Source organism: Salmo salar, chromosome 01 (assembly GCF_965601325.2).
Source record: "Salmo salar chromosome 01, fSalSal1, whole genome shotgun sequence".
NCBI lineage: Eukaryota > Metazoa > Chordata > Actinopteri > Salmoniformes > Salmonidae > Salmo > Salmo salar.
The window spans coordinates 114,937,563-114,964,074 of NC_138291.1; the positions used below are offsets into that span (position 1 = coordinate 114,937,563).

The 26,512-nt window shown below is 43.1% G+C and overlaps 1 protein-coding gene across 17 annotated transcripts in view; it reads left to right on the forward strand.

The window, feature by feature from the left end:
* The first annotated feature begins 3,432 nt into the window (after positions 1-3,432).
* LOC106613918 (transcription factor COE3) overlaps positions 3,433-26,512 on the forward strand; it is a 195,184-nt gene continuing 172,104 nt past the window's right edge. For 6 of the 17 annotated variants that reach the window (XM_045687634.2, XM_045687643.2, XM_045687599.2 and 3 more), the window contains exons 1-6: positions 3,433-4,173; positions 4,452-4,608; positions 4,974-5,037; positions 5,515-5,570; positions 7,921-7,994; positions 9,768-9,836. In XM_045687634.2, coding sequence (XP_045543590.1) covers positions 4,034-4,173; positions 4,452-4,608; positions 4,974-5,037; positions 5,515-5,570; positions 7,921-7,994; positions 9,768-9,836 — 560 coding nt within the window. In that variant the 5' untranslated portion in view covers positions 3,433-4,033. The remainder of the gene's footprint in view (positions 4,174-4,451; positions 4,609-4,973; positions 5,038-5,514; positions 5,571-7,920; positions 7,995-9,767; positions 9,837-26,512) is intronic. The other 11 variants (XM_045687595.2, XM_045687597.2, XM_045687596.2 and 8 more) reach the window with 3 other exon arrangements.

Genomic DNA, 26,512 nt, shown 5'->3' on the forward strand with positions numbered 1-26,512 from the left:
CTGCCATCAATCACAAGCTGACTTTCATATTTAGGCTGCAGAGAAATGGACATTTATGTGATAAAAGACTACCCTAACTAATGTCTCGGTTTGAGAGAGTCCTGTGTTCAATATTTTAGCATTGTCAATTAGTCTCTTATTTTATTTCATGTCCATGTCATGCCAATAAAACTCTCTGTCGCTACTTATTGTGAGCTTTCGCATCCAGGCTGGCGTTAATACATATGTGGACTATCTAGCAATGTAATGAAACCATGTCCCGTTGAAAACAATAATATAATCGCGTATTGTTGGATATTTTTTATTCTAGCTATGTTTCCTCACTCAGTGAAGTCTGTTCATTTTTCTGCTGCCACAGCATCGGGTTATATAGCCTACTGTACAGTCAGTAACACGACACGCTGCTTTAGCGATCGGAGATGAAAACAGCAAAACCTTGGTATATTTAGTCTTTCTCTCTCTGTGCTTTGGTATGATGTTGCGACTGGAGGAGAGGAGAGGACAGCTGGGCTATGGCCATCTCACCGACTTTGCCTTGACATCTGGGAAACCCACTGGTGTGTGGCACGCGAATCGGTTGATGTCGCTATTTAAATGCAAATTTGTGGGGGATCATTGAAGCCTCACCCCGTAAATTCACACAAAAGGAACACTTCACACACAATAAGGAGGAGGGTCGTTTTCTTCCGGAGGTCTTGGCAACACCAAGCAAATCTTATTCAAACCAACACACCTCCTGCATGACTAACATTGTGGGTTTAGTTTTTTTGTCTAGCGTTGAGCGTTCACCATTAGCACACTTCTCCAAATGAGATATAACATTAGCGATCTTTTACAACTAAATCCACACACACGGTCCTTATGATGAGAGCAGTACGGGCTACACGCACAGTTCATGTTGAATGAAAAATATACACCAGCTTTTTAGTGACTTGATATTACAATATAATAGACGTATTATTATTAATATTATTATTATTGTTTATCTTGACTTATTATGCTATTGTTTTGTTATGAGTTTTTATTGCTAAGTAATAATCTATCCGTGCATCAACATCATGACTTGTTGAGATGTCGCTGTGTGTGTTGCTGATGTCTAAACACGCCGCAGAATAAGCACGTGCGAGAAGCACTCATATGTCAAATTGAGACATGATCATAAATTAAAATATGCACTTATATGTCCATCAATGTCCCGTTTTTTTTTCTTCGTGTGTTAAAAAAATATATATATATCGTCCTAAGCACCTTGATTAATTTCCGTCTGTCTGACGGAAGCAGTTAGAGAGGAAGTCAAAGTTAAAACTTGGTGGAAATGAAAGAGCGCATTTAGCACGCGACCAGATGATCCTAGAAAATGAGCTGAAATAGATTCAGGCTCAGCGCCTGTTGTGGCAGCAGCTGATTCCCTATTCCTGTCCAGATGGCTCCCAACACAGATTTGCATTCATTTTCGCCTAATATCGTCCAAAATAGAGGAGCAGCTGCATTTGTTGTCAAATAAGGTTTAAAACTCCTTTTTTTATGACGGGGGTCGTTACCTACGTGATGGGGTTGTCGAACTGTCCTAGAACCTCTTTCTCTCCAGTCAACAGTATCAGTTAGAACAGGACCTGTCCTAAAAACCCTACTTTGGCCATCAGATTTAAGGCCCTTTGGTGTATAATCGGCATTAAACATACAGTAGTCTATCATTGGGCTGCTTGGTGCAATATGCAGTTTCCAAGACAGAATTATACTGAGATAAAAAATAAATAAAAAATGTTGGCAAGTAACTTAATTTATGACCAATTGAAATAACATATTTAGAGAATAAAAAAATAAAAAAAATCAAGTGCACTCTATTTCAACGTTATAACATTTTACTTGCAACGCTGCAAACACGGCATTGGTGACATTGTTCTACCGTACATCAATTTATCGAGCAAATAATAATTTATAAGCAATTTGCATATGAACCCATTAAAATGAACACTTAGTACAATATTACCGGGTTGACACAATATATTGTAAATCAATAAATTGTAAATTGTCTAGAAATAGAATAGCCTAACGATATTATCCTAAAATAGTAATAAAATGCGGTTTTATTATACTTACGTATTTAATTAGGACGTGCAGGGCCGGGAAAGGAATGGATTTAGAGACGACGCAAGAACAACAGCCGCTTTGATAATTCACTTATCTTTGGCAATAGTCATTAACCCCCAACCCCAGCAAAATGCTGTCTAAAACACATCTCTCTTCCGTTCCACGTACACCCATCCCACCCCTTTAGTGCACGGGGCTGTGGGGTCCCCTGATAACCCAAATCGGACTTCACTTTTTTTGCCGACTAATTAAAATGTAAAAAATATAGCTTAAAAAAAAGTTCTTCCACTTGGCAACAAGAAAGCATTGCCCTGAAGGAGAAATACCTATTACCGTCATATTATTGTAGGCTATTTAAGAGTGTTTCTTTATTATGATAAAATACAGGTCTGTTCTTCAGAAGAGAGAGGTTGGACACCATGCATCCCCTGAGTCCGTTCACTGAATAGAATGATGTACACCCACATTAAACTAAATCAACTATCGTATTGAACATTAATGTATAGCACACATACAACCTGTGCATTGCATTAGGATAACACATTGTAATGATGCCCTGGTGTTTATAAACTTCATGACAGACATGAAGTACTGCACGTTGAATCGATACGAGTCCTTAGTCTGGGATACAGCCATCTGACGCATTTCCCTTTATAAAGATACTAATACCTGGGCTACTGTCTGCAGCACAGTTATTTTAGTTTGCCATGAGAGACGCGTTATATTCCATCACTTGTAACATAGCTGCATTAAAATAGCATTGATTCACTTTGACTATATATGCACTGGTGACCACCTCTATAAAACATGCCAATTTAGATTTGGAAAAGCCTTAACAAATAGTAATAGTGAAATATATCCTATTGACATTGTATCTAGTTTTGACCAAATGGATTGGAAAGTCCTTCCTTTATGCTCCTATAGACATGTTATGCGCTTCCCTCAGACTTTTAGTCGATATTTACTCATTAATTGCGGAGAACATGACATAACAGCCTACCTGGGTAAAGTATTTAGTGACAATTCTGCTCCCTTCCCTACAATATGTTGTATCGGCTGGACTCAGTCCTTTTGGATTTCATGTACAGTGAATATTAACGTCACAGGATGTGCATTTGAGTGGGAAATCTCTACATTTAATAATGGAGGAAAAAAGTAGAGCTTGTCTTGTTTGGAGCTCTCGGGTTTCAGCCAGGCAGCTATTGCATGTAGGACTCTCCAGAATGAAGCTCGTTCAGGGACAGGACGTGTCACTGCTCCATATATGGCCGAAGCCCCGCCCCACCAACGCGTCATATCGTGACAGCGCGCATCCCGTGGGTTTAGAGTTTTGGCTCCCGGGAAAGGTTCCACTCCTCCGGGATAGAGGGGTTGAGTTTTGTATGCTTCCATCCATTCTGCAAGACGCTAAAGGCCTCTCATCAACCTCTCCTGTGTCCAGGAACACCTCCGTAGTAATCATTTGGTTTATTTGTCTTTTGGAGCTGGAACGCATTGCCAGAAGTGGTCGATTCAACTGAACCTTTTTTTTTTTTAAATGCATGTTGTATGATGACTCCAGCTTGAGGAGACATCCCCAAAAACAAAAAGTTTTCTTCAAACGCATTTCGAATAAAAAACTTGAATAAAACAGAAGCAACTACAACCATATCCTGCTATTTGAACGACTTCTTCAACGACTAGGATCACGTTCCCACCAGCTACAGAGATAGACTACAGTAACCCATTCTGTAAATTGTTCATGTCGTGCCAACACAGGACGGGCTCAAGGAGACAGGACTTGTGAACTCAACTGGGACTTTTATTTCGTTTCTACACGTTTAACTACAACAAACTTATTTTACTGTTATTTGTCAACCACCAAGAAGGAAAAATTGCTCTTCAACAACTACCTTCCTATTACTCTCATTTGGCTGGAGCGGGTTTGTACGAAACTGTTTTAATGTTTGGAATTCAGGAAAATATAGGCTTACCTAGAGGAGGGACGACTATGAAAGAGGAACCGCTGGGCAGCGGGATGAACTCGGTCCGCTCGTGGATGCACACATCTGGGGTAGTGGATGCGAACACAGCCGCCCAAAGGTACGTTTGCCAAACATCCAATTTTTAATGCATTTCTCAGATTGCCCCTAAATCCCCACATTGCCATGTATCAATTACAATCTCCCTATGCGCCTCTTCTCTTCGGCACTTTCTCCAACGCTCATTACATCATATTACTGTTAAAGTGACAAATCAAGAAATCTCTTATCTCTAAAAACGTGCCTTTCACCATCTCCCAATGTTTTCATCTGATGCTAACTCCATCTCCAGTGTATCTCTCCATCTAACCGAGGTGCTCCTCTCTCTTCTCCCCGCAGCGGTGTGGGTTTGGCTCGGGCACACTACGAGAAGCAACCACCGTCCAACCTCAGAAAATCCAACTTTTTCCACTTCGTTCTTGCGCTGTATGACAGGCAAGGGCAGCCCGTGGAGATCGAACGGACAGCTTATGTGGACTTTGTGGAGAAGGACAAAGTAAGCGTCGTTTCTTTTGGAATATCGTCCCATTTTATTCAAGTATTTTTTTATTTTCACCTAAACAGTTCATAATTTGGTGGTAAAGGCAGGAACACGTCATAGGCGGTGGAGGAGACACGTGCAGTTTTGTGGATTTTCTAAATGACTTCGAATGTCACAAAAGTATTTTATACATTTAGTTGTTTTTTTACTCAACATAGATAGATACCCCCTCCCACACACACACACACACACACACATTTCCCCCCACTTGACCCCTTCATAATAGTCTATTTTGTGATCTCATAATTACCACATCAAGACAAATATCAACATAACACAGTAAATGTATGTGACACTGATTCAATGCTCATTATTTTCAGGAACCAAACAGTGAAAAAACTAACAATGGGATACACTACAAACTACAGTTATTGTACAGCAACGGTAAGTGGTATAGCTACTGATAAGGAAAAAAACTGTGTCTGATTATTATGAAGTGAATAAGTACAAATCAGGGCTGCATGCTTGGACATTGATTCGGTCAGATAACGTTGTATGGTGGTTGTTAGTCTGATATTGGGTTACATTTTTTTAAAGTGGTAAATTGCCTACAGTGTCGGTGTCAGCTAGCGTTGTCCATGGTTAATCCACGCTCAGTTAGCGATGCGTGGGAATCAGATATTAATCCACGTTTTAACCTGACGGTAACCAGATGATGATCATGAAAATGTATTATGATGATACATGTTATATATATATATATATATTATATATATATATATACAAAAACGTGTTTTATTATATTCATTTTATGTCAGTAAAAATAAGACTTGGCGCATGTATTTTCTAAAATATAATGTGTAAACAAAATCACAGTGTAAATGACAAGATACTTAAAATATATATATACTTTATTCACAGGTGTCAGAACAGAACAGGATCTTTTCGTACGATTAATCGATTCCATGACAAAACAGGTAAGATGTTTTATATATAATTATCTGCATTGCCAAATTGTATGCTTATGGTGCTTGAAATATAACGTGTGTTGTGGAAACGTGCGTGGTTTTAGAATGGACCCTATTACAGGAGATATATGCTTCAATTATCAGCCTGTAAGTTATTAGGTGGCTGTGTGGGTGCGTTTTTTTATCGTTTATATTTCACTATAAATCAGCTCGCTCTCGGTTTGGAGCGATTGTATTGTTGTTATTATTTTTATTTTATACAACTTTGTGAATCGGCTATATAGACATGGACAGTTGTAGATATCCGATATATAGTTAATTAAAATAATAACCTTTAGTGGCCTCTCTTTAATTCGGGTTGTAAGCTCCAGGGGTCTCCCGTATACCCGTGCAAGATCCCCTTAATGTTTATTTAATTTGCAGCCATATACAAAAGTGTTTAATAGGGTTTATTTATTTTCCCTTTTTTTAAATCGTGATTATACTTGACATGAGATATTATATATATATTTTTTGGAGAATGCTATAAAATATTTAGCTGATATTACGGTTACTGAAATTAATCGGTTTGTAGGTCTACCGTGCTTTGCGTATTGGCTCGAGAGCGCATGTTAGTAAATGAACCCCTAATTTCGCTTATGTTCTAATAGATGGGATGACGTAGCCTTCAACAAACATAGGTCTGATCTGCTACGTAGTAATTGTGCGTTGACAGTCCATCAGTTCAGAAATGTTCAAATAATAATTTATTGTGACAAACAGACCAGACTATTATTGCTAAACGGAAGTCTCGGTTTAATAACAAGAGCCTCTTTTTACTATGAGAGGCCACTTGAGTGGACAATGTGGCGCGTTTCCTCAACCTGAATGTTTTCGGAAGTCACTCTCGGCTAGTATGGGCTTATTGTTAAGTGCACTCCTCCAAGTTGACTGAATAGCTTCTAGCTTCAGTGTCTAGGGTTAAATAGCATTATTAATACCGGTTTGTTTATTCATATTTTGTCACCTCTTATTATTATATAGGAAATATAGGCTACGTGTTAGATTCGTAGCCACTCCTCGTTGACTGTACTTTCTGTAGCCTATAGGTCTGTCTATGATCAGAGAGTCAATGACGCTGAACCGTCAGTTTATGGATTTCTGTTTCTTCAGCCGAGACACGGGAAATAAATCACATGATGATAACTGCAATACTCCCCAAATCCCTCATATATAGATGTAGTAGCCGATGTGGTACCCCTCTCACCTCCAATGGAACAGAGCTGTTCGATGGGTTTTCAACTATTACCAGAAGCACTAAAAACGATTTAAAATCCCTATCTCATTTTGCTGTGAAATATTTGATGTAGTGTTTTTCTATTTATTTATTCACCCGCATGTCCCCTCTTGCTATAGCAGCGTTGTTACTCGTTGTAAATACAATTGTGATAGGCCCTATAGTGTGTCATGCGTTTTGCTTAATTGCTAATTATAAAGAGTTTATCTTTGATTAAAAGCACCGCTTCTTTGGTTTTACATTCATCCAAGATGTAACGGCGATGCGAGCGGGATAGGCAGGCTGCTGTTGTCGAGCTGTAGCGGTGCATCACAGACCCGGGGCAGAACGAGGGGAGGGAGAGAGACAGACAGAGAGCAAAAACAACTGAGGCCGAGCGCACCTACAGCTCCACGCCATCTGTTAAAGCCAATGCTCAAGAATTACTCTACCGAACCCCGACACCGATTTTTTTTTTATCCGAGAAAAATCATTGTTAGCGGTTCAAAATAAACAACAGCTTGCCCATTAGCTCCCCCCCCCCCCCCCCCCCCCCCAAATATCTGTAGATTAGAATGGCGCTGATGTATACGGAAATGAGTATTATTTACATCGCCCATCTGCAGCTGAGAACCCACGTGTGATTGGTATTATCCTGGGATAATGAATAAAAAATATACAAACAACATAATACACATATTAACCTATTTGACATTTTTTGTTGTTGTTGTTGTGGTCTAGCAAATCAATTAGGCTATTTATTTACATTACAATATATATAAATATACATTTTTAAAGAAAGTAATTGTTTGGGAATTATCTACGAGAAATTAATTTATATTTTCAACTTACAATATAACCTATAAATCATAAACTATACAATTGCTGTATGTAGACCTATGTGTCAATATTAGTAGGTCTATATACTTTATGAATTAATAATCAATAAAATAATGAATTGACTAATTTATGAATTGAATGTTATTGTGGTGTAGGTTGAGGCTTATATCCTATAACCCACAGAGAACGGCAAATGTGCAACGTGTTATCCAGTTCGATATTTTAAACGTCTGCTTCTGATGTCTTTCTCGCTTTGATTCCAAGGCTATAATCTATGAAGGTCAAGATAAAAACCCAGAGATGTGCCGAGTGCTTCTCACACACGAAATCATGTGCAGGTAAGAGCTTTATTTATCACGGCGATTAGCTACATTTCAACGTCCTTTTAATATATGCTTGTATATTTTTAATTTATTTTTTAAATATTTCTTTGCTTTGTTATTAAAATGCTGAGTTGAGGGTTTTGAGGATGCTCCTTACTAGATGTATTAACCCATCAACCTCAATCTCTTGTTGCAATGAAAACACGTCGATTCATATCGGCAGAGTCATAGCCAATGTTACATAGGCTGCCTATTCTCAGACATAACACTATGCGAAATGGAATATTATAACTGGGGAGGTTGCATTCAATGACCATTAGGAATTACAGGCCAGAATCCCTGTATCGGTTTTAAACTACTATAGTTGGGTTTGATTGGTCAACTGACAACAGACACAGAACAGAGAAACAGGTCGCTGATGACGGCACATTCCTGTGTTCTGTCAACGGGCGGAATAATAACACAGAAACGGAGCTTTGATAATCTTGTTGAATCCCTGTTTATCATGAGCTGACCCACACAGCAGGCGTCATCCTGCTCCAAGTGGGCCGAACTACACCTCATCACCACGACATAATGTACAACAAAAGCTATGTTTTCTCTTTAGATGATGGTTTGCATATCAATGAATGTTTCAGAGGTGTGTGTGTGTGTGTGTGTGTGTACACACACTGCTTGTAGTAAAGACCGTTTCCGTTGAAAACACAGATGTGGTTTGGAGATCTAGAAGTGGAGGACTGTTAGACTTTTTTTTTTTTAAATCACTTTAACTCTCAGCAGCTAGCTTTAAAGAGCTTCACACACTCCCCACACCATATGGTGTTCACTTAGCTCATCTGGACATGGAGCCATCATACAACTAGGCTTTAAAAAAAATAAAAATAAAAGTGAGAATGAAGCATAACATTTTGGTATAATTTCAACATGACTAAAACTATACCAGACAGTATTGGGTCCGGTCCTTTCCCCATCGGTAGCTCTGGCTAGACCCCAGCACCAGAACCAGCACCAGAACCAGCACCATAACCAGCACCACCGGCTAAACCCAGACAATGCTACTTCAGTAAAAGATTGATGCAGGAGCTACATGGCTTCTGAGTGCTCTATTGAATATCTGGCCTATCACAGGAAGGCTGGTTTGAAGATGGCCGTCTGCATCCTCTCCAGAATTAACAGCTTGACAATTAGAGGGAAACTAAAAGCTGAAGCTGTGGAAAGACGATTCCCCAGCCTCCTGGCATCTTCTGTTCTCAGTTCAGTGCTAGAGACAACACCACAAACATGTTGTCTCCCTGAGACTAGCAAACGTGCAGCAGCAGTGCTCGGCAATGCTAGGGGTACGTCCCAAATGGCACCCTATTCCCTACATAGTGCACTACATTTGACCAGAGGTCTATGTGAATAGGGTTCCATTTGGGACACAGACGAGGAGATGTTTACCCGTTTACCCGGCGTGGCGAGACTGACTAGGTTCCATACCAATCAACAGACAGACAGCTAGCGCCAGGCATACAGGCACAGCTCAGCAACAATCATTATCTAAACACTGTCATGCTTAGATAAATCTACAATTAAAGAATTAAAAGAAAATGTTACTAAGTAACAATTAAACATGCGAAGATCCACACTGTGTGAACCTCTTTGGGCTGCAGTTTACACATGCAGCCCAAATCTGATATTTTCGAACCAATCAGATCTGGATCTTTTGCCTATAAAAGGGGCAACAGATCAGAATTGGTCTGCCTGTGTGAACCTGACTTGATAACATCATCATTTTGTCCTCTCTAGTCGGTGTTGTGATAAGAAGAGTTGTGGCAACAGGAACGAGACTCCTTCAGACCCCGTTATCATCGACAGGTAAGAAACACACCGCTGTTTGGTACAGTTCTTTTCTCTGTTCTGGTGTAGTCGTGTGGCGTGTGCTGTGTGTATGTACGGAGTGTGATGGTCATGGTTGTTGTAGTCATTCTGGGACTGTTGTTGTAATCATCCTGGGGACTCTGTGGTGCCCAACTTCTGTCTCTCTGTCTCTCTGCATTGTGCTGTCTCTGTGTTTGTTGTTCTCCTGCGTTGTTGCACAGGTGGGTTGACTTGGAAACCTGGAGGTCTCTGTGGGGATTGGGTAATTGCTAGCGAGTTGTCAGGGGAAACAGTTTCCTCGGCCTTTCCTCTCTCTGTGCTCTGCCCTGCTGTGAGGAAGTCAGTTGTTTACGCCTGGAGTGCGCTTGGCTTTACATTCAGACATGTATCATTGAATGGCTGCCTCCTAATTTGCGAACAAGTGTTTTATTCAGTACTCTGTCATTTATTCCACTATACTGTATTTCTATGTGAATCTGAGTGCTTGGCTGCCTTCCTAAATGGGCCCACTGTCCAGGAGAGCTTGATATCACGTTAGATATATTGTTACTGCTACTGGCCGAGCACAGTTTTCTCAGTCGTAGTTCATTGGATGTGAACAAGTATGTTGGGAGAGGGAAAAATGATGAGTTAAACCAGGGTGAAATATGGAGAAACCAGGAGAGGGAAAGATGATGAGTTAAACCAGGGTGAAATATGGAGAAACCAGGAGAGGGAAAGATGATGAGTTAAACCAGGGTGAAATATGGAGAAACCAGGAGAGGGAAAGACGATGAGTTAAACCAGGGTGAAATATGGAGAAACCAGGAGAGGGAAAGATGACGAGTTAAACCAGGGTGAAATATGGAGAAACCAGGAGAGGGAAAGATGATGAGTTAAACCAGGGTGAAATATGGAGAAACCAGGAGAGGGAAAGATGATGAGTTAAACCAGGGTGAAACCAGGAGAGGGAAAGATGATGAGTTAAACCAGGGTGAAATATGGAGAAACCAGGAGAGGGAAAGATGATGAGTTAAACCAGGGTGAAACCAGGAGAGGGAAAGATGATGAGTTAAACCAGGGTGAAATATGGAGAAACCAGGAGAGGGAAAGATGACGAGTTAAACCAGGGTGAAATATGGAGAAACCAGGAGAGGGAAAGATGATGAGTTAAACCAGGGTGAAATATGGAGAAACCAGGAGAGGGAAAGATGATGAGTTAAACCAGGGTGAAACCAGGAGAGGGAAAGATGATGAGTTAAACCAGGGTGAAATATGGAGAAACCAGGAGAGGGAAAGATGATGAGTTAAACCAGGGTGAAATATGGAGAAACCAGGAGAGGGAAAGACGATGAGTTAAACCAGGGTGAAATATGGAGAAACCAGGAGAGGGAAAGATGATGAGTTAAACCAGGGTGAAATATGGAGAAACCAGGAGAAGGAAAGACGATGAGTTAAACCAGGGTGAAATATGGAGAAACCAGGAGAGGGAAAGATGATGAGTTAAACCAGGGTGAAATATGGAGAAACCAGGAGAGGGAAAGACGATGAGTTAAACCAGGGTGAAATATGGAGAAACCAGGAGAGGGAAAGATGATGAGTTAAACCAGGGTGAAATATGGAGAAACCAGGAGAGGGAAAGATGATGAGTTAAACCAGGGTGAAATATGGAGAAACCAGGAGAGGGAAAGATGATGAGTTAAACCAGGGTGAAATATGGAGAAACCAGGAGAGGGAAAGATGACGAGTTAAACCAGGGTGAAATATGGAGAAACCAGGAGAGGGAAAGATGATGAGTTAAACCAGGGTGAAATATGGAGAAATCAGGAGAGGGAAAGATGATGAGTTAAACCAGGGTGAAATATGGAGAAACCAGGAGAGGGAAAGATGATGAGTTAAACCAGGGTGAAATATGGAGAAACCAGGAGAGGGAAAGATGATGAGTTAAACCAGGGTGAAACCAGGAGAGGGAAAGATGATGAGTTAAACCAGGGTGAAATATGGAGAAACCAGGAGAGGGAAAGACGATGAGTTAAACCAGGGTGAAATATGGAGAAACCAGGAGAGGGAAAGATGATGAGTTAAACCAGGGTGAAATATGGAGAAATCAGGAGAGGGAAAGATGATGAGTTAAACCAGGGTGAAATATGGAGAAACCAGGAGAGGGAAAGATGATGAGTTAAACCAGGGTGAAATATGGAGAAATCAGGAGAGGGAAAGATGATGAGTTAAACCAGGGTGAAATATGGAGAAATCAGGAGAGGGAAAGATGATGAGTTAAACCAGGGTGAAATATGGAGAAACCAGGAGAGGGAAAGATGATGAGTTAAACCAGGGTGAAATATGGAGAAACCAGGAGAGGGAAAGATGACGAGTTAAACCAGGGTGAAATATGGGCCACCAGTGGATAGCAATGCTAATGTTTGAGTTGTTAGAATAGCTGTTTGCTTAGCGGAGAGTATTTGGTATCTGACACAGGGAACATCTCTCTTATTAGTAATCAAATATGGACGGCCAGTTGCTGCCTTCACTCAGTCAGTCAGTGAGAGAGTCTATGTGTCAACCAGTGGAACATAGAGCTCACATTCTGGACTGGAGCAGCTCTGGTAGAATTTATGAATGTTTAAATGTATTCACAATCACATGTATGCATTTTTGGGATCTATGCATTCATTTTACACTGTTACACATTATTGTATTATGACTGTATATGTATTCATGTATGTGTGTATTACGACTCTAATGGAATATTGTTTTGTGGAAATAGGTAGAGGTTGAATGATGCTTTTCAGAACTACTTCAGTTGTACAAATCTATACACGTGTTTCCACGTGTTTCCATGTGTTTCTATATTTCCTCCTATATGTTGAGAAACGGACATCATTATTTGACAGTGGAATGACAGCGTGTGTGATGTGATGTGTCCATGTGTGTGCGGGTGTGTGTGTGTGTGTGTGTGTGTGTGTGTGTGTGTGTGTGTGTGTGTGTGTGTGTGTGTGTGTGTGTGTGTGTGTGTGTGTGTGTGTGTGTGTGTGTGTGTGTGTGCGTGTGTGTGTGTGTAATGTCATCTGTCCAGTATTAATAATAACTTGTTGACAAGGTAGATTTGACTAGTTCTGTGCTTAGCACTGTTACCACTCTGCAATGTTGTTGCTTAATTTTATTATTATTTTATTATTATTTTATTATTATTTTATTATTATTTTATTAGTATTGTTTATTTATGGTTAACTTGTGTCTGTTGTGCTGACTGAGTGGGAAGGGAAGACGTTGCAGACTGACAGTCTAAATAGTCCATAGAACTGCTACACAACAGATGAGGTCTGAGCCGTAATTCAATGATAGGTTTAAAAACGCTGTGTCTCACATAACCTCGAGCCAGTGCTCTGTAAGTCTCACAGCGAGCCGGTTTGTTATGGTGTGAAGCAGTGGAAACGTGTAGCCTAGCTGGTCCCTCCCTGTCCCTCTCCCTTGCCTGCTATGATCCCTGGGAAGGCAGAGGAAACATGAGGTCTTTTCACTTGTGGTGCCGGTGATATTGTGTATTCGGGCTTCAAAGTCAGGCAAGCACTTTAAAACAGGGCATCTCTGACATAGGGAGCGCTAGTTGTTCTTCCCATAAATTGCTTGACTTTGTATTGTGACTAAAACACAGTTAAAAAGGGATCCTGTGTCTCTGCACTTTGTGCTTCAATCTCACCCAACAATGTGAGTGTAACAGAAGTCCAAAAGGAACATGACAGAGAAGGAGGGGGGAGAGTGGATGGAATCCCATGACAGAGACAAGAGAAGCAAAAAAATGAGGATATTGTAGTGGAAGTTCAAACAAGTGGATTAAAAAGCTTCACATTTTCATTGTAATGTGTGTGAATGGGTCTGGGTGTGGGTTTCATAGAGGAGGGAGTAGATCCGTCCTGTGGTATCACTAAAGCAGATGGATGTCATTAGCCTCTGCTATTGTCTGTAGACGCCTTCCATGAGCCCATGGTTTTCTCCTATAGCCCTCTGTACATCCATCCAGACAGAAATCACTGCAACGCTAGTTATCAGTGACTGCAGCGCTAATGTACTGTATATAAAGATCATAAAAGATGAGGAGAAGAGAGAACACAGCTCCATCCATTATGCTATTGTCTCTGTGTGTTTGGGTCTTCTTGCTGTAGCTATGGACATTTAAACATGTGTATGAAACATTAATATTTTATCTACAATTTTTTTAATTGGCTATCAGGTTTTATTTTTATTGATGTGTCTTATGTTCTGTCTCGAATGGTTTGTTGGAAATGCGGGGTTTTGCATGTACATGGACAGAGTGTCCAACTGGGTACCTGAAAGGGCGGAATGTTGAGGCTGACAAGGGAAGTCCGATTACGTTACAATCAAAACATCTAACTGTAGAGTTCTATAGAGAGAGAAAGAACGAGACAGAGACAGAGACAGAGAGAGAGAGAGAAAGGAAGGAAGAGTGAGTGAGAGAGCTAGATAGAGAGAGAGAGAGAGAGAGAGAGACAAGGAAGGAACTAGATAGAGAGAGCAAGGGAGAGAGAGAGAGAGAGAAAGGAAGAGTGAGTGAGAGAGAGAGCTAGATAGATAGAGAGAGAGAAGGAGGGAGGGAGCTAGATAGAGAGAGAGAGAGAGAGAGAGAGAGAGAGAGAGAGAGAGAGAGAGAGAGAGAGAGAGAGAAGGCGGGAGGGAGCTAGATAGAGAGAGAGAGAGAGAGAGAGAGAGAGAGAGAGGGTTTTGCACTGTTGGGTTATGCTAAGCGGTCCGGTCTCCTGATCCATTATCGATAACGCTCTCAGCAACATTTTCCCAGATGGCAGGGCATGGCAGGGCAGTCATACTGCTAGTTGGCATGATGCAGGACAGTAACTGGCAAACTGGCAGATCTGGCATTTTCACTGGAGTTTAGGAGACTTATCATTCCAAATGTGTCCCATTTTCCTGTAGTCAAGCCAGACATCTGTTTATCCCATTTTCTTTTGGACTTTTGTTACAGCTTTAGGTTTTGTGGAGGAAAAAAAATAGAAAAGTTGGTCCGATTTAACAGCTGTTGCAGAATTTGGTTGTTTGACCCCGGTGCATCTTTAAAAAATGACAACAATAACCCAGACACTACTCCTCCTATTCTGTACATGATAGCTATTGGTTATTGACTTAAAGATAAATATTTGTTGTAATTATTTAAATGTTCTACTCTAGTCTGTAGGTCTACAGGACAGCTTCAGTAAACCAACATCCTGGGTATTCTGATCAGTCAGAACACAGGACAGCTTCAGTAAAACCAACATCCTGGGTATTCTGATCAGTCAGAACACAGGACAGCTTCAGTAAACCAACATCCTTGGTATTCTGATCAGTCAGAACACAGGACAGCTTCAGTAAACCAACATCCTGGGTATTCTGATCAGTCAGAACACAGTCAGAACACAGGACAGCTTCAGTAAACAAACATCCTGGGTATTCTGATCAGTCAGAACACAGGACAGCTTCAGTAAACCAACATCCTGGGTATTCTGATCAGTCAGAACACAGGACAGCTTCAGTAAACCAACATCCTGGGTATTGTGATCAGTCAGAACACAGGACAGCTTCAGTAAACCAACATCCTGGGTATTCTGATCAGTCGGAACACAGTCAGAACACAGGACAGCTTCAGTAAACCAACATCCTGGGTATTCTGATCAGTCAGAACACAGTCAGAACACAGGACAGCTTCAGTAAACCAACATCCTGGGTATTCTGATCAGTCAGAACACAGTCAGAACACAGGACAGCTTCAGTAAACCAACATCCTGGGTATTCTGATCAGTCAGAACACAGTCAGAACACAGGACAGCTTCAGTAAACCAACATCCTGGGTATTCTGATCAGTCAGAACACTGTCAGAACACAGGACAGCTTCAGTAAACCAACATCCTGGATATTCTGATCAGTCAGAACACAGTCAGAACACAGGACAGCTTCAGTAAACCAACATCCTGGGTATTCTGATCAGTCAGAACACAGTCAGAACACAGGACAGCTTCAGTAAACCAACATCCTGGGTATTCTGATCAGTCAGAACACAGGACAGCTTCAGTAAACCAACATCCTGGGTATTCTGATCAGTCAGAACACAGTTAGAACACAGGACAGCTTCAGTAAACCAACATCCTGGGTATTCTGATCAGTCAGAACACAGTCAGAACACAGGACAGCTTCAGTAAACCAACATCATGGGTATTCTGATCAGTCAGAACACAGTCAGAACACAGGACAGCTTCAGTAAACCAACATCCTGGGTATTCTGATCAGGCAGAACACAGGACAGCTTCAGTAAACCAACATCCTGGGTATTCTGATCAGTCAGAAATTGGCTGTAGTGGGTTCATCTGCTCTACAACATCAGCTTATGTTTTGGGGATCTAATAATGGCGTTGTGTCTGAAGGGTGATTGGTGGGTTTTTCCTCGCTACTAGAGCTTCCTTTCACTTCCTGTCACAAAGGTCAAGATGACCGACCTCTCCAGACAGCCCACCCATTGAATTATTCATGACATTGACACATTTTTTTGTGTGTGTATGTGTGTGTGTGTGTGTCAGTGCACACAGTTGTTAGTGTCCCAAATGTCTTCCCTATTCCCTATATAATGCACTACCCTATGGGCCCTGGTCAGAAGTAATTCACTATGTAGGGAATAGGGTGGCGTTATTCTCTACACTTCATATCATTCATTCATACAGCTCATGTAACGAGAGGGGAGCTCCTTCTCCTTGCACCTGTTCAACTATTAATATCACGTCGTTTGGGTCCGAGGCTGACGTTGCTTAACATTCATTATATTCATATTAGGATTAGGGGAGGATTGTTATGATCGTTACCACACCTTGTCAACGGCTAACAGTCAACGTTGGGTTAATATATAACACTCCTGTCCATGCTAGGGGGTTTTATAGAGAGAAAACAACACTTAGGACAGTAGTCAACATTGACCCAATGGCCAGTGTTTTCATTTCCCTTCCCTTTTTAAGCAAGCAGACAGACACTTTAAAGAGCTGGTTAGGGTTTTCTCTCCCCCTCATGGCTTCTTTGCTAAAGCATGATTAAACCACACTCAGGCAGAGTTGCTGTACAAATGGCAGCTTTTATAAGGTCAGCTCTTTTGTGGTGAAACGCTATGTAAATTAGGATCTGCTGTGAAAAAGGGGGGACATTAAACTCAAATCAATTCATTGTCCTCCTTAATGTCATTTTCCATTTTGCTAACGTCGAGTCCTGGATGGACTGTCAGGAGGTATTTCTCAATTGATTTTAATGGCATATCAGCTTGGAAACAGAGGGGGGGAAGGTGGCGTGTGGAGACAACCTGGCAAAGCTAAGTGATGATGAAGGTATGTTTATTAAAGTGATAGTTCACCCAAATAAAAATAAATCACACATTGGCTAGCATGTAAAAAGTTAGCATTTGAAACAGTGTTCAGGAAAACAAAACCAAAGCTTAGATTGCTGTTATACCTTGTCCATAGACTGATTACAGGGTAAGGAAACCAATATGTAATTTTGTAATTTGATTATGCTATCCCTTTAAGTTCATTTAATTACATATTTTCATGGCACCTGCATGGTCAGTAATTAAACCAGAGTGTTAAGGGTTAATTGCCCTTCTCACCTCCTCCAACATAAAACCCAAAGAAGGAACATAATATACTATAAATTAATCTATACAGCACTATAAGGTCTCATACATGCTTATAACAAGTAATAATACATTATAGCTGTATGCCCTAAGTGAAATGTCACTTTTGCCTTAAGGGGACTTATATGTATATTTCATGTTACTGTATATCCAGTGTGAAAATGACTGTGTCTTCCCAGTCCTCTAATGTACCTCTGGCCCTAACAACCCAGGCAGAGTTGATATCAAACAGCCTCTATAGTTCAGATTAATGAGGTGGTCCTGTAGAAACTACAGCAGGCTGACATCCACCCACTACAGCTGCTGTATTCCTACAGACACAGTACACAGGTCAGAACATCTAAGGGGTATTACCTATGAGCTAGTCAGCAACCTCTGAGGGAGGGGGAGGGAGAGAGGGAGGGAGAGAGGGAGAGACAGGAGAGGGAGGGAGGGAGGGAGGGAGGGAGGGAGGAGGGAGGGAGGGAGGGAGGGAGGGAGGGAGGAGGGAGGGAGGGAGGGAGGGAGGAGAGAGAGAGGGAGAAACGGGGAAGAGAGAGGGAGAGAGGGGGAGGGAGGGTGAGAGGGAGAGACAGAGAGAGGGAGGGAGAAAGGGAGAAAGGGGGAGAGAGAGAGAGAGAGAGGGGGAGACAGAGAGAGGGAGAGACAGAGAGAGGGAGGGAGAGAGACAGAGACAGAGACAGAGAGAGACAGAGAGAGAAAGAGAGAGAGACAGACAGACAGACAGACAGACAGACAGACAAACAGACAGACAAACAGACAGACAGACAGACAGACAGACAGACAGACAGACAGACAGAGAGGAGAGAGAGAGAGAGAGAGTGAGAGAGGGGGGGAGGGAGGGGAGAGGGAGAGACAGAGAGAGGGAGGGAGAAAGGGGGAGAGAGAGGGAGATAGGGGAGGGAGGGGGGGAGGGAGAGACAAAGAGAGGGAGGGAGGGAGAGAGAGGGAGAAATGGGGAAGAGAGAGGGAGAGAGGGGGAGGGAGGGAGGGAGAGACAGAGAGAGGGAGAAAGGGAGAGAGGGAGAAAGGGGGAGAAAGAGGGAGAGAGGGTTAGGGAGGGAGGGGGAGAGACAGAGAAAGGGAGGGAGAGAGGGAGAAATGAGGAAGAGAGAGGAAGAGAGGGGGAGGGAGGGAGGGAGGGGGAGAGGGAGAGACAGAGATAGAGAGAGGGAGAAAGGGGGGGAGAGAGGGAGAGAAAGAGAGAGGGAGAAAGGGGGGTAGAGAGAGGGAGAGACAGAGATAGAGAGAGGGAGAAAGGGGGGGAGAGAGAGGGAGAGAGGGGGAGACAGAGAAAGGGGGAGTGAGGGAGGTAGAGAGAGTTCTACTTGTTTTCCTTCAGAGCAGGCCTGGTCAAAGCGTTTTTATGGTCTAATCTACGGATGGAGACGTCCCAGTCAGATTGAGAAGGGTTGAAATAACAAAGGACACCACATCAAGCTTTTATTTACTGTATTGTATGTACAGTTGTACGGCTGTGGGTGATTCACACATATCTGTTAGTGTTTGCCGACCGTATAATCCCGGCAGCCACTTATTTGCGGTGTGTGTATCCGTGGTTGGTGCCTTTTGGAACTGCCAATCACAGCCTTGGTTTTGATTCTCTCTCATTTGTTTGCTTGGCTTCCCATTATATAGCTGTCTCATTTTTGCCTTTGGCATGTTAACCTACACTGTGAGATCCTTGTACACCGTAACCAGAGGGTTTACGGTTTGTATGTTTTAAAGAAAAGCAAGAGAGGGGTGGTTGAGGTGAGGGAGGGAGGGAGGGAGGGAGGGAGGGAGAGAGGGAGGGAGGGAGGGAGGGAGAAAGCGAGGGCTGTCAAAAATAGAGTGAGGGGCTTTGATAAAAACCACTCCAGGTTTCTGGTTACTGCCTTATCAATGGGAAAGAGAGATAGATTCCACAGCACTATTGTTAGTCATTTTGTTGGTTGTCTTTGATTAATTGCCTTAAAGAATGTAACATACAAAACGTGTGCTGAATGTATGTGGTTATAATCTCTAAAAAAGATTGTTGTCTGTGTGTACACTTCACATATATAACAAACCAACACTACACATATACTGTATACATATATAACAAACCAACACTTATTCACATCGATTCGTATTCACGTACACAGATTTACCAGAACCAATTTGACATTTTCACCTTAATAATGGAACACATTGATTATAAATCATTTCATTTTCGATGGCCGACTGGGTGGTAATGGCTAGGTGAGAGGGCTATAGCTGGCCAATGAGAACAAGGTCAGTATTATAATGTAGATTGTCACATTATACGGTAGGGTGTGATGGACTGGCTGAGCTTCAGGCTTGAGGAGCCACAGAGTTGAACCTGTAACTTGGCTGATGGACTGGCTGAGCTTCAGGCTTGAGGAGCCACCGAGTTGAACCTGTAACTTGGCTGATGGACTGGCTGAGCTTCAGGCTTGAGGAGCCACAGAGCTTAACCTGTAACTTGGCAGGCTAGTCTAACTCTCACACTCTCTCTGAGAAAATGAAAACCACTCTCTGTCACATTCTTTATTTTGTTCTCAAACCCCCCTCTCTCTCGATCTCGATCTCTCTCTCTTTCTATATATATATATCTTTCTCTTTCTGCCTGCCTCTGACTCCCAGCCTCCTAGACAGGTTGCTTTCCTCTGACTCACATTATTCTAACACTCACATGGACTCAATATCTCCTACAAAGTCATATTTTAGTTGTGGTAGAATTCCAGATTTCTTACTCTTAGTAAATGAATTACTAAAAAAGTATGAGAAAAGTTATTCAACTATTTTCTAACCAGTGGTTGTATTCCAGTGTGACATCAGTAAACATCAGGCTGAATATAGGTTGGTGTGTTGCTTGGGGAAATGAGTCTAACATGTGTTGAGAGGAAGAGACGCACACACACGCACGCACGCACGCACGCACGCACGCACGCACGCACGCACACACACACACACACACACACACACACACACACACACACACACACACACACACACACACACACACACACACACAGGCCTGCGGAAGAGGCCGGCTCCAGCCAGTCGCTCCTGACTGAAAGACGAAACACACTCACACATCTTGAGTTTGCAAAAATACCTTCTCGTGTGTGTGTGTGTGTGTGTGTGTCTTGCTAACGATGAACCTGACAGAAACAAACAAGGATAGAGCTGAATTGCTGAATTCCTTGGCCCTGCTTGCCAGTACATTACATTACAAACAGAGAAATAATATGGACTGGGACAGGAAAACATTGGGTGTTTATAAAAACAACAACAATCTGATTGAAGTATTTAACAGTTATTGTGTGCCGTAAACTGTAAACAGAAATATGGATTTTTACATCAAGCCCCTTCTATCACCCAATACTTAGTCTTCATCAGTATGTAGAAAACAACTGATTTTATTACAGTTTTAGAAGGACTGAAGAGACAGGATATATGACGAGCAAGTGGGGCTGACAGAGTTAAGGACTGAAGAGACAGGATATATGACGAGCAGGTGGGTCTGACAGAGTTAAGGACTGAAGAGACAGGATATATGACGAGCAGGTGGGTCTGCCAGAGTTAGTCATTTATGACGTCCTAAATGGTACCCTATTCCCTATGTAGTGCACTACAGGCCCTGGTCACAAGTAGTGCACTATGTAGGGAATAGGGTGTCATTTGGGACGTAGACATTGAGAGGCAAATCAGCCAGCTCAGCTTTAGCCCCAAACAGTGATCATCAGACCAGTATGTTCAGCTCCAGCTAGTGATCATCAGACCAGGCTGTTCAGCTCCAGCTAGTGATCATCAGACCAGGCTGTTCAGCTCCAGCTAGTGATCATCAGACCAGGATGTTCAGCTCCAGCTAGTGATCATCAGACCAGGATGTTCAGCTCCAGCTAGTTAGCATTAGACCAGGCTGTTCAGCTCCAGCTAGTGATCATCAGACCAGGCTGTTCAGCTCCAGCTAGTGATCATCAGGCAAAGCTGTTCAGCTCCAGCTAGTGATCATCAGACCAGGCTGTTCAGCTCCAGCTAGTGATCATCAGACCAGGCTGTTCAGCTCCAGCTAGTGATCATCAGACCAGGCTGTTCAGTTCCAGCTAGTGATCATCAGACCAGGCTGTTCAGCTCCAGCTAGTGATCATCAGACCAGGCTGTTCAGCTCCAGCTAGTGATCATCAGACCAGGCTGTTCAGCTCCAGCTAGTTAGCATCAGACCAGGCTGTTCAGCTCCAGCTAGTTAGCATCAGACCAGGCTGTTCAGCTCCAGCTAGTTAGCATCAGACCAGGCTGTTCAGCTCCAGCTAGTTAGCATCAGACCAGGCTGTTCAGCTCCAGCTAGTTAGCATCAGACCAGACTGTTCAGCTCCAGCTAGTTAGCATCAGACCAGTCTGTTCAGCTCCAGCTAGTTAGCATCAGACCAGGCTGTTCAGCTCCAGCTAGTTAGCATCAGACCAGTCTGTTCAGCTCCAGCTAGTTAGCATCAGACCAGGCTGTTCAGCTCCAGCTAGTTAGCATCAGACCAGGATGTTCATCTCCAGCTAGTTAGCATCAGACCAGGCTGTTCAGCTCCAGCTAGTTAGCATCAGACCAGGCTGTTCAGCTCCAGCTAGTTAGCATCAGACCAGGCTGTTCAGCTCCAGCTAGTTAGCATCAGACCAGGCTGTTCAGCTCCAGCTAGTTAGCATCAGAGCAGGCTGTTCAGAGTGGGACATATGCGTTCTAAAAGGGCCTCTATTTGATTGTGCCGCACAAAGCGGGACACTCCCCTTTTGTTGAGCAGTGTGAATAGCCCTGCTGGAGCTCTGTGTGCTTACTGTCAACACCGTGTTGGAACCTGGACCGTACAGACGGTGGTTAGGACCCAGACACACCCGCACGCACACACACGCACGCACGCACGCACACACGCAAGCACGCACGCACTCAAACACACACACACGCTCACGCGCGTGCACACACACTCACACATGCTCCTTTAAAACAGACACACGCACACGCACACGCACACGCACACACACACACACACACACACACACACGCTTTTTAAAAACAGAGACAGACAGTTGGCGAGAGAGGGCTGTTACACAATAGGCAGGCGCTGGACATGTCTTTGTGAATAACAACCAGGCAAATTGAATCAGTTTAGCTTTTTTTCATACATCTTTTTCTGGAATACAATTCCAGGTTTCATGACAGTATCCTTGAGTCAGATGTTTGGATTCCAGCGGCAGCAGGTACCAGTTGGATAGTTCCAAAAAACCTTTCCCAGTCCTTCATGTCCTATCAGATCCTTTGAGGCTAAGTCTTTGTTTTATTTTGGTAGAAAGGAATAATTGGTCATGTGGTTTTATCATTGATTCCTGCTTTGGTTCTTATTTTAAGGAAGGATCTGTTTTTAACGGGGTTTACGTCCTCTAAACCGTTCCCCCACATTCTCCTCCGTTTGGTGCTTCATCAATCCTGTAATAAAGAAAGAAAACATTTGTAGGGGCTTTAACCACGACGGCGTGCTAGCGAGCCTGTTAGACAGCTCTCCACTTCCTGAATTCGGGGCTGTGTTGCTGCATCCTTAATGCCACCCTATTCCCTACATAGTGCACTACTTTTGGGCCCTGGTCTAAATCAGTGTGTTACAGTTTACAAGGCTGTAGGGTTCCATTTGGGCTGCATGCAGCCTGTGTTGGTGGTATTCCAGTCTGGCAGAGTCAGGCCAATGGGAGGTTGGTTTTGTCGTTTTCTTACAGGGGAAGTGCACATTCACAGCCACAGCATTTGTTTCCCATTAGAGAAGGTCTCCCTTCTCCCCCTGTCTCCCTTCTCCCCTTCTCCCCCTCTCCCCCTGTCTCCCTTCTTCCCCTGTCTCCCTTCTCCCCCTGTCTCCCTTCTCCCCTTCTCCCCCTCTCCCCCTGTCTCCCTTCTTCCCCTGTCTCCCTTCTCCCCTTCTCCCCCTCTCCCCCTGTCTCCCTTCTTCCCCTGTCTCCCTTCTCACCCTCTCCCCCTGTCTCCCTTCTCCCCCTCTCCCCCTGTATCTCTCCTCCCCCTCCCCCTGTCTCCCTTCTCCCCTTCTCCCCTCTGTCCCCCTGTCTCCCTTCTCCCCCTCTCCCCCTGTCTCCCTTCTCCCCTTCTCCCCCTCTCCCCCTGTCCCCTTCTCCCCTCTGTCCCCCTGTCTCCCTTCTCCCCCTCTCCCCCTGTCTCCCTTCTCCCCTTCTCACCCTCTCCCCCTGTCTCCCTTCTCCCCCTCTCCCCTGTATCTCTCCTCCCCCTCCCCCTGTCTCCCTTCTCCCCCTCTCCCCCTCTCCCCCTGTCCCCTTCTCCCCTTCTCCCCCTCTCCCCCTGTCCCCTTCTCCCCTCTGTCCCCCTGTCTCCCTTCTCCCCCTCTCCCCCTGTCTCCCTTCTCCCCTTCTCCCCCTCTCTCCCTGTCCCCTTCTCCCCTCTGTCCCCCTGTCTCTCTTCTCCCCCTCTCCCCCTGTCCCCTTCTCCCCTCTGTCCCTCTGTCTCTCTTCTCCCCCTCTCCCCCTGTCTCCCTTCTCCCCCTCTCCCCCTGTCCCCTTCTCCCCTCTGTCCCCCTGTCTCCCTTCTCTCCCCTCTCCCCCAACGCCCGTACATCTCCATCCATTCCCATTGTCTGAATGTGGCAATTTGTTGTGTGACACAGGAGAGATTAGGTTAGGAAACAGTGTGTGGATTGGATTGGATATGGTGCTGGTCCCGCCAATTTGAGGTCACAGGACAGCGATCTGGACATTGGGCAGCTAGCGGACATCAGTTACCTCAGGGTGGCTCTGTTCCAAACTCTACCCTATTCCCTATATACTGCACTACTTTTAACCAGGGGTCCAAATGGTTCTCTGGCTCTTTTGATCAAAATAAGTGCACTCTATAGGGAATACGGAGCCATTTGGGACACAGCCTCAGGAAGAGAGGAGAGGCAGTGGTCCTTGGCCACAGGGCCCCTGGGAGGCAGCGGAGGATAGAGGGAGAGAGGGTGGATCCACAGCAAAACCTTCAGAAACACCAGCAAATAAGTATCATTTATTAAAGCTGACACCTTATCTCTAAATATAGCCTGGTCTGCTTCCTTATGGGCCCTGGCCAATGAAGTGCCTTATATAGGGAACAGGGTGCTGTTTGGGACGTAGCCTCCGTCAGAGGATCATCATTAGGTGCTCCTCTCTCTCTGTTCTTCTCTATCATATGTTTTGTGTCTTTGGATCAAAAGAACTTCTGATGTTTGGTGGATCCCCTTTCTCCTTTGTTGAGAAAGATGCCGTAGAAACTCAGTGGGTGTAAAATAACCTTCTCCGCGTTAAAAACAGGACTGCTTGGTATTTCATAGGATTGCCCTGTAGTGACCAATGATGCAATGATGAATAACCCTTAACTAAAACCAAGACTGACATAACATTGGAGAGAGCGGGAGAGAGAGCGAGAGAGAGAGAGAGAGAGAGAGAGAGAGAGAGAGAGAGAGAGAGAGAGAGAGAGAGAGAGAGAGAGAGAGAGAGAGAGAGAGAGAGAGAGAGAGAGAGAGAGAGAGAGAGAGAGAGAGAGAGAGAGAGAGAGAGAGAGAGAGAGAGAGAGAGAGAGAGAGAGAGAGAGAGAGAGAGAGAGAGAGAGAGAGAGAGAGAGAGAGAAATATATGAATTTCACTTCACATGAAGAAAAGCTCAATAGCAAGTGGTGCAATAGTGGGTTCAGCCAAGCCACAGACTGAAACCCACTCTCTCTCCAGCTCAGGGCTATTTGTCATTATAAGTGAACCAGTGCTCATGTTTCCCAAGACCTCATTATCGTTATTTCCCAGCTATTATTAAGTCCAGAACCCCACTCCTTTCCCTTCCAGTCCAGTCCAACACACACCAGTTACTATTTATTAGGCTTGAAGCCCTTAATCATTGCCATTGTTTTAACTATGGGTTGTGAGGTTGATGTAGTGGACGCTGCAGGTCTGGGAAAGTTGATAAGGCTTCATTAGATACTGGAAATATTTGATTTCTCTCAGATGTGTTTATTTTACGTTTACATTTTAGTCATTTAGCAGATGCTCTTATCCAGAGCGACTTATAGTAGTGAATGCATACATTTCATTTCATACACCATGCGTTGCAAACACCATGCTCTACCAACTGAACTACAGGGAGGCTAAACACATTGTGCTCTAAACACATTGTCATCTTAATGCATAATTACTTGTAGGTACAAAAAAATCCAAGGCAAGGTAAATAATTAAATGTATTGAAATTATTTATGTTGTTAATTTAAAAAAAAATTCAATATATATATATATATATATATATATATATATATTACCACAAAAATAATGATTGCATTTTAGTACCTGTGTTATAGCCAGATTTAGAGGTCAAATGACTTACAAAGCTTTGTATACTTTGAACTGTGAGATGCAGAGAGAGCTTTGTAAAAGCATTCCAACATTACAGTACTATATCCCAAACCCAGCCTGCAGTAATTTACAACATTACAGTACTATATCACAAACACAGCATGCAGTAAATTACAACATTACAGTACTATATCCCAGTAAATTACAACATTACAGCACTATATCCCGGTAAATTACAACATTACAGTACTATATCCCAGTAAATTACAACATTACAGCACTATATCCCAGTAAATTACAACATTACAGTACTATATCCCAGTAAATTACAACATTACAGTACTATATCCCAGTAAATTACAACATTACAGTACTATATCCCAGTAAATTACAACATTACAGTACTATATCCCAGTAAATTACAACATTACAGTACTATATACCAGTAAATTACAACATTACAGTACTATATCCCAGTAAATTACAACATTACAGTACTATATCCCAGTAAATTACAACATTACAGTACTATATCCCAGTGAATCATAACATTACAGTATTATATCCCAGTAAATTACAACATTACAGTACTATATCCCAGTAAATTACAACATTACAGTACTATATCCCAGTAAATTACAACATTACAGTACTATATCCCAGTAAATTACAACATT